Source organism: Scophthalmus maximus, chromosome 2, assembly GCF_022379125.1.
Source record: "Scophthalmus maximus strain ysfricsl-2021 chromosome 2, ASM2237912v1, whole genome shotgun sequence".
NCBI lineage: Eukaryota > Metazoa > Chordata > Actinopteri > Pleuronectiformes > Scophthalmidae > Scophthalmus > Scophthalmus maximus.
In genome coordinates, this window is record NC_061516.1 from 20,407,528 (window position 1) to 20,416,952 (window position 9,425).

The 9,425-nt window shown below is 42.7% G+C and overlaps 1 protein-coding gene and 1 non-coding gene across 2 annotated transcripts; both read right to left on the reverse strand.

Moving 5' to 3' along the window:
• Positions 1-1,302: 1,302 nt before the first annotated feature.
• LOC118300968 (glutaredoxin domain-containing cysteine-rich protein 2) lies at positions 1,303-8,243 on the reverse strand. Its single transcript, XM_035625928.2, has 5 exons — positions 8,011-8,243; positions 7,482-7,665; positions 5,985-6,094; positions 3,540-3,767; positions 1,303-2,481 (listed from the first exon to the last, which is right to left on the reverse strand). The coding sequence occupies exons 1-5, from the start codon at positions 8,065-8,067 to the stop codon at positions 2,308-2,310; spliced, it is 753 nt and encodes a 250-aa protein (XP_035481821.1). The 5' UTR covers positions 8,068-8,243; the 3' UTR covers positions 1,303-2,307.
• trnae-cuc lies at positions 5,228-5,299 on the reverse strand. The gene has a single exon. It is a non-coding gene; the product is annotated as a tRNA-Glu (tRNA).
• Positions 8,244-9,425: the final 1,182 nt, after the last annotated feature.

Genomic DNA, 9,425 nt, shown 5'->3' on the forward strand with positions numbered 1-9,425 from the left:
ATTATTTGAAACATTTTTGTGTTTTTCTGAAATGTTTGTGTGTTTCTCAAACTTGAGGTAAATGTGTTGGATGCATATTGTCTTTTTAATGAAAAAGAGTCGAGGGGAATGCAATACACAGCCACAGACTGGAACTGAATCTGAGTTGCCACAAGAAGGACCAATTTGGTGTGCCACCTTAAGATTTTCACTGGCCCCATCTGGCCCCCCCTATGAAAATGTTCTCGGGGCGCCACTGATAATTAGACCAAAAATAATGGAAACGCCAGTGCGAAGATGGGAGTAAGGGGCAGGGATGGTGGGGCTGTAATGGTTTTGGGTGCTTTTTCTTTTTCTGCCATTAGTTTGGGTCACCGAGACCTCAGAGGATGTGGTCAGTGCTCCGCACTGCTAACAGTGATATTGATTGATCATCTGGCAGCAGGAGGATAGTGGTTAAAAAAAGAAGAAGCGAGTAGCCAGTATAATATATCCCACGGCTCAATGCAGTCCATATCTGATTATATGGTGCAGTTAAGCACATCAAAAAGGCTTTTTCTAGATTTTTTTGAGAGATTTTTTTGACTTTACATGGAGAATTGATGCTTCCGCCATAGACGAAATGCACAATTGCATGAAGGTCATGACTCAGACAGACTCCAACATATTAAAACCTTTTGCTATTGAGGCAATAACATTTAATTTAACTTCTTTTTTTCCGCCCCCTTTCCATTTAATTCATCCTAAAATTGCATGATACAAAAATACTGCGGTTGATTGCAGTTGATTTGAGGTGTAATGAAGAAAATGAAATAACTTGGAATCATACGGTGTCGCCTTTGCCTTTGTGGTTTTCTTTCATTGGGCTTTCAAGCTGGGAGCTCACAAACAAACAAACCCCAACCCCACTGTGAAAACAGATCAAACATATAAGCAGTGACTTTCACACATGAGTGTGATGAGATGTTGCCTGTTAAATTGTGATGCCGCTCTGATTATAGAAATCAGACGCCTCCGATATGATAGTGACACTTCTGACTCATACAAGACTCAGTGAAACAAAGAAGGTATTATGAACGCTGAATAATAAAATATGATGACTGTCTTTGAGCCTCACTGCCGTAGACATTTTTTTGGTCACAAAGTTAACAACGCATCTGAGCCATATGTTTGTCCTGTGTCAAATAAACCACCACAAAATAAGTAGAACACATTATCCTATAAATCAGCCGTTGCTTGACACAGTGAAAGAGACAACATTGGAAATCAATTTGTTTTATTTCATTCATATACCAAAACTTTGTGGATGGAGCTTTGAAAAACAATAAGTTGGAGTGGCAAAAACCTGAGAGTAGACTATTAATTCAAAATAAAACATCACATTCACCATCATCTGACCTCCTGAGCTGGTTGAGATTATTGTTACCATTTATTTAACCTTTGTCTCTCTTCTTTTCTCTATAGAGTCCATCTCATATGGAATTCTTTCACAACAAAAGGAGCTTTAAGATATACATCAAAAATCTGTATTTTCTATACAGATTTATACTCTGTAGGCTTACAATGTGGTTTTTAACAAGTGCGCTACTTCTCTCCTTACTATCAAACAGGAGCTTTCTTTGAGACGCTATCACTATCCTCAAATCAGTGCAGCGTTTTGCCATCTTTAATCTTAACCGCCTCATTTACGTTGTGACCATTTATGAAACTATCGTCTCTCACTCTGTTTATATTTTCCTTTCCATCTTAACCTGTTTATCCTCCAGTCTCTTTTTTCGCTCTTCTGTTGTTGTTTTGTTTTTGTTTCCTCTCTCATGCAGTATGCGATGCTGGGATGAAAAATGCTTTATTCTCTCTCGGTAATAATGTGAGGCGATAGGAACAGCGCTGCCTCCCCGGCAGATAAAAAAAAATAATAATAATCAAATGCAAAATGTTTGCATCATTTTAATGAGAATGATAACTCTGTTGTGGAACCGGGTTTTGTCAGGGAAGGAGGGTGCAGATGCAAAATAATGTGACAACAAAAGAGTGATTATGTGTTTGTGTTGTCGCAAGCCATTTTCACTGCACACGGTAATTGAAATGTATGATTTTTGTGCCCCGCTGCACTGTCACAATTCCCCTTTCCAATGATGGCTTATGTTTCCCCATATAGTGCTTCGAAACACCCCACCAAGAACATTTTGGATTAGAGCAATATTGCCACTGAGACAATTCGGACACACACTCACTCGCTCGCTCACTCACTCACTCACACACTCACTCGCTCGCTCACTCACTCACTCACTCACTCAGTCACTACCACACATGGGTCTCAGACAAGTGCTATTTGCCGGAGCAGGACTGGCACTTCTCCAGACCATGGGGGTAGCAGGCTTGGCAACGCAGATCACTGATGGACTCATTGAAGCGATTTGCCAGCATAGACAGCTTGCTGCCGTGACACAGGGAGCAAGGGGCGCATCCCGAGCCGCCACAATGCTGGCAGCTGTCAGCCACCTGGAGGTAGAAGAAACACGTCTGAGGAGGCGGGGGAATGGCAGAAGTGAAAGACAGGAACCATGATGGTATTGGCAGGGTAGGAAAAAAAAAATGGGGAGCAATGGGTGGGAATGGGTGAGTGCTGAAACTGAAAGTCAGCCAAGCTCACGTTGAGGTTAAAGTTTCCCGTCACCCAAATCTAAAGAGTTGCTGCATATAATGTTTTGAAATGTTATTCTACTTTGCTACTTTTGAATATTTTTTTTTTTTTTAAACAAACCTCTTCTCATTAAAAATTACTGTTTCAAAACTGATTAACATGCAATCAAAACAGCAGAACTAGAAGAATAGGACAAAGTTGGTTTCGGAGCATCCGAGTCTACAGTCGTTTGGATGCTACAGTCCATCTGTTGATCGCGTTTGAATCTGAGTCTATGTTCGAAGACACAACGACGAAGATGAAAAAACGACCCACCGCGGAAAAAAATAAGAGATTGCCAAATAATGGAGAGAAAAAAAGCTGAAGATTAACTCTTTTTTTCTTGTTGGAGAGAAAATGAAAAAATAACAAGAACAGTGAGAGAAGGATGGAGGGAGCAAAAGGGAAGCAATCACCCAAGGAGGTGGGAGGGAGGGAGTAACAGAGCGGTGGGTATCCTTGCAGGCTTGGTAAGTGGCAGGCAAATGCTGCAAGGGCAGAGTAAAACTGTGGACTCATCAGTATCCGTTCACACTTGATAGATAACACGAGGACAATGGGGTGGTGGTTGCTGCAGCAGCAGGAGGAGGAGGCCACAAGGAAAAGGAAATATTAGGGGTCCAACTAAGGTGGCGGTTACAAGGGAACACGGAGGTGATTGTGTAAACACCCCAGATTTGAATGACTTCAATATAGCGATCCAGCGATCATCACCTTGAAAGCACATAAGTGGAGAAAAGATGGCGAGGCATATATAAAGACAGAAAAAGGAGGGATGGGGAGGAGGAGGAGGACATAGTGAGAATATCAAGAAACAGAAATGGGGTGATAAAAACCCGACCACACCACGGAGTATAATTTGGCTAAGGACCATTACCTCGGTCTCTGTGTGGCTGGTCTGTCTCTCCTCCCTCTCCTCGCCGTCCCGTGTAGACGGAGCTTTGGCCCTCCTCCTGCTCGGCCTCTCCCTGGCCTTTGGGGGTCCCTCAAAGTCCACACGGGGCACTGTTTGGTGTCGCAGTGCTTCAGGATTCCTCGGCGGTGCTCTCACGATGCGCAGATTGCTGGTGTAGATGATTATCTTCCCAAAGTCCAACACCTGGGACTGGAGGAAACGGAGAATGTCGCATAACCCTGCATCAATTTAACCCGCATCTACTGCCATTAGATATTTCAGATCTCAGTTATTCCCACGTTCAGTGGTGAGCTCGGCTCTCTGTGTGGGTGGGAATAGGTGGTGGAGAAATGAGAGAAAAAGAGTAATTCCCCTTTTTAACTCAGATTTCCTCCTGTCTGGAGAAAAGCCATTGATGATTGATACATGCAAGACAAACCAAGTTGGTCCACAGATTAAACATACGTATAACTGGCTACTACGTTTAACTATTATATTTTCAACTTATAAGAGTGTACGATAATGAAAATGAAAATATCTGATGAGTTGATTTCAAAATCAAATTAAACCACCATCCAAGATGAAAAGAGCTCTTTTAGGACCCCTGCATGACGCTTATCCCCTGATACATGAGATAAATACTGACCTCAGTAGCAACACTGACACTGAGCCAGCAGCCACTGTACCTGACCGCCGTCCCATTCCGCCATCATGAAGCCGCAGCCACAACAGTTCAGTAAGAAACAGCTTTTTCCCCGTCAGATGTTTTTTTTGTTGAATGAATTTTGTTGCCGTGGTCGTTTCACTTTAATCGTACATTTTTCAGCAAGCGGCTCGCAGTTGACGCTTTAATTAGCCAACGACTGTCACTTTCCGTTTTAAGTCTTGATTGCTTGTCATGTTCTGAAGATGTGTGAACTGGTGATTAAATTACTCTGCGTTTGGTTGATAATTGTGCATGTGCGGTGTCTCTTTGCTTTATAGCGTATGTAGAGCCGCTGTGCTCTGTCAATAAAAGAAAAGAAAAGAAATACGAGCAACTCTTCCAAGGAACTGTTATCCTTTCTCATTGTACTTCCAATTAAATCCAAAGAGTTGCGGCATAGTGATCATATTGCAACATCTGTAACTGACCATTCCGAGGGTTTCAGAGAGATTAAAAGTGAAAATGCTGTCTGTCTGTACTTAAACTGTTTATATTTACTTTTTGCACAAAGGTCTCGTGAGCTGCTTTCAGACTGTAGTCCAGAAATTCTCCTGAACTTTACTGAAGGGTCTGTAAGCAGATCCTCACCTTCTGCCGACCACACACACACACACACACACACACACACACACACACACACACACACACACACACACGGCGTTGCTATTTACAGCACTTTTCCTGTCACATTGATTCACTGCCTAAAGTGCTGAGCAATTTAGGGTTGGGTGTCCGGACACTCCGGCATATGGACTGGGGGGAGTGGGGATTGTACCGCCGACCCACTGGTTGGTGGCGGACCATCTCCTGAGCCACAACAACAACCACCACCACTTGGTATTTCCGGAGGCCAATGTGGAGATACAGCGAAGGGGGATTCTAGAGATTTAACTGATTCCTATGACTTGAGGAGTCAAACACATGCGCAGGGGAGTCTTCCAGGAGCGGACCAACGAAAAATTCCTTCCCTGACCGGGAATCGAACCCGGGCCGCGGCGGTGAGAGCGCCGAATCCTAACCACTAGACTACCAGGGACAATGTGTACAAAAAAAATCTGCACACTTCGAATTGAGCCTATTTGAGAATACAGAAGGAAAATCTCCGTCGCCCACTCGGCTCACCTGAATGTTCTGGAAATCTTCCTGCTGCTGTGGACGCATCTGACTTTGACAATGTCCCGCTGTGTTCTTCATATATGAACGTGGCAAACTCAAAGTTCAAAGTTCATGTCTGAAAGCAAGCTTTGGGAAAGAGATCCTGATCTCAGTGAGACCAGATCTGATAAGGATCTGCAGTTGATGGGACATTCAGGGACAGGGCACAGGCGCCGTAAATCTATCGTGGGAGAAATAAGAGCTTTGCTTCCGTGAGCAGATGATGAATCCATGCAACAGGTTGGATGCTGGCTCATCCTTAAACATTAAGCGTGACCCAAGAACCATTGAGATGCTTATGCTTTAGGTCTACCACTATATTGTTGTGTTTTAAAGATCACGTTGAAGTGAACATGCTGGAGATTTTAATTAAAAACTGCAGAATCTCATTATTTTTGATTCTTGCTGAGTGCACCACAGATTGGATTAAGACAATTAAGACAGGTGTTGGTACTTGACATTCAGGCAGAAAAAAAAAAAGTCACTGCAAATGGGAAATCTAATCAAACTCTCACCTTGGTATCAAACTTCAAGATTCAAGAATGGAGATAACAAGCATCGCTTACTTTGGCATCTCCCTCTCCTTCCCCGGTCAGGCCGGCAGTAGGCTTGTAGCTTCCCATTCCTCTGTACACATTTATTCTCTGGGCAATGAGCCCTGTTGGAGGACAGACACCTGGGGACAGAATGACACATGTTGTCAGTGAGAACTTGTACCAGAGATTTGAGACTCAAGTCTCGAGTGTCAACCGGACCAGGTGTGACCGAACACAGGCTGAGTGAAGCACTGTAGCCTTAACAAAGCGTGAATTTCAGGGATCGATTGCTGAGGGAACAGGTGAAGTTGCAGCCAAGACATGGTTGAACAACCCGCCGCCAAACAACAACATGTTTGGTTTTCATGGGTAGAAAAACAAGATATCGTACGTTAATTCCTGAGCTTTGCAGGTGCTAGCGGATGGAATTTATTATCTTTGGACAGAGCCTATAGCTACCTATTCTTTTTAGCTTTCAAGCCAAGATAAGCGAAGCGGCTGCCAGCAGTTTAACTATACAGATATGATATATCATATATATATATATGTAACCATATATATGGTTTGTTCTCACTCTTTGCAAGTGAAGAGAGAGTTGGAGTATTAGAGTACTCCCCCAAAATGTCAAACTATTCCATTAAAGGCACACTGTACTGTAAGGTGTAATGTAAATAACATATTGTAGTAAAAGTATGAAAAATCATATATATATATATATATTTATACATCCTAATAGGCCCAGATGCTATTTTAACATTTAATTTTTGGTCACAGTTTAACTGAACTGCTTTGGTGAGTGCAGCTATAATTCATTTGGGTGCCAAAAAAATGGACTGTAATGACTTTTGCACTCAAGGATCAGGTAGATTTATTTTAAGATTTGTCACTAACTCTCTCGGCACTGTAGGGAAAATACACCATATTTTACAAAATGTTAAAATACCTTTATCCCTGTTTCCATTCAAACCTTGATAATGATAATGACGGAGACTGTGACAACTATTCATGTGGTAAATTTGCTTTGGTATGCCGATGCCTTGGGGGTTACGGTGAATACTTACTGGCCTTTGTAAATGTTTGTATGTTTCTTTGGTAGATTATTTCACGCTTGCAGCAGCACAAATGACTAATTGTGGGACAAAAAAAAACTAGTTGGGAGAACATGTATCGCTGATTTCGTTGTAATCATAGGTGAGCTAGTGAGTGTGTTAAGTTTGTAGCCTTCTATTGGTCACCATCACAAAGATTGGTGTCGCACTTGGTATTGACGATGTAGCACTGGCAGCTTTAGTTTGCACATGCACAAATACAATCGCGCTGTACAAGCCATCTCTTAAAAATGAAAGTGAGAAAAACTTGCTTAGAAAAACGTGGCCAAATCATTCCATGCAAATCCCTCCACAGTATAGGCCGGAGTACCGTATGCAAATGCAAACACAATTCAGTGGTCTCCCTAGTAACCCACCTTCTTTGCCCAAACAAACTAGAACAGTGCAGCGCGTGTGTCACACGATGATGAAAACCCACCCGGCTGGTCCCCATGAGTATCCTCAAACCCACAGAGCTGCTCCACCTCGAGGTGGCTGGGGGGAATCTTCCGGTGGACGAAGCTGTGAGGATACTTCTCCTCCGGACTGTCCAGCTCCTGACCGTCCTCATACACGTGCTTCAGCACCCGGCCACTGTAGGACGACGCCAGCTTAAACCTCACCTGTGGTTTGGAGATGGAGGTGAAATTTAAGGGATGCGTTCACACTTGCTGGTCCAGAAAAGGAAGATGTATGAGTAGAACAATTCTTGTTTGATCAGACGGGAGGAGGGAAGCGCACAAATATTAGCAGCATGTCAACAAACAGACTAAAATCATGTTTCATTCCCTCGCTCAGTTTGCAGATAAACACCATCAGATTAAGCAAATCTGTCAGTGACACAAACCGCATGAAAATATCATCAGACAGAACAGCTCGGTGACTGGAGCGACCTCAATAAGTCTTTTGCTCAAAGTGCTTCAAAAAGTACGTCAACAGAAAACGAAGTGGCCCCGCATATAACTCACCTTTCTGGGCTTGGTGCCTTCATAGCGCTGATTCAGTTTTCTCTGGAGCTCCTCCATGGTGGCGGACTGAGGAGGGGGCAGAGCGAGAGCGTCAGCGCAGCCAAGGAGCTCCTTACACGGGGCGAACTGACACAGTGGTGCGTGTCGTGATGTGAGGAGGTACAGATGGATGGATGAAGGAATGGGTTGATGTACCTCTCTAAGGAAGTACGGGCTATGTTGAGAGCTGCTTTGTGAGGAGTATAGGCGGATGAAAAAGATTTCTCCCTGCGTCCTGCCTCCTGGGTTTGACTGTACCTGCTGTTTTAAGGGACCCACCTTTCTAGCTCCGCGTGCTAAATTATTCACAGCTAGATCGTATGTACAAAAGGATGGTTGAGAAACCAGAAGCTCTGTCATCAAATAATTATGATCACCAGAATAGACTGTAGTTGGAGCCTGCCTGGAGCACTGTGTGTGTGTGTGTTTGTGTTTGTGTGAGTGTAAGTGTAAGGAAGAGTAGGAGAGGCTGTATTTGTGTGTCATTGGACGGAAGCCGAGTGCATCAGTGTTGAAAAGTAAACACGATGTTTGATGTCAGCTGCATCAGGCTGAAATAACACCTTGCTTCCATTGTACTTCTTGGTATTGTTTATACGTGTGTCTCTGTGTGTCTTCGTCTTCCCATCAGTCCCTTTGAAAGCATAATCTCAAGAGTCCCATTCACAGCGGATCTCTGGGTTTGTAAAACATCCCAATAAGGAGGTTTTTCCGACACCTGAGAATGAAATGTTTACTCCAGAGGACAAACCTTGGGGACCGCCTCTAGAATCCAAGATGATGCAAAAACAGATCAAAAAGACTCAATAATGCAAACCCTTTATAATAGACAGACACAACATGAAAAAGTTTCCTCGGTTCAGACATTAAACTGAAGTGAACCCAACCAACGTCTTGTGGACTGACCCCAATGCATTGCCAGAAAAAATAGTTGAGATAAGTTGGAAAGAATAGAAAGAAATTATTGAAGTGTTTTACTGTGCTTCAAAGAAAGTTATTTGCAAAAATTAAAGAAATCCTGGAAAGCATACAATTCATTATTTTGAAACCTAGTCCTGCAGTGTAATTACTTGAACTGATGAGTCACACTTTGTTTTAACTAAATCACCATGTGCTAAGTGTTTTCCTGTCTAGTGTAATGGCTTTAATTATTTGGTCAATTACATATCTTTATTTTGTGTTTAACTTCCAATTACCTACTACTTAGTCTGAATAATCGAAAGGGTTACCATGCAATAACAGTGTATTAAAGGTCTGGGTCACATTTTCAAACACGTCTTAAAATCATGTGTGAACACCTTTTTTCTCTACTGACCAAAAAACCATAATCTTATTGAAGCAATTTCTATGTAAATTTATTTTAACATTCAGCTTTA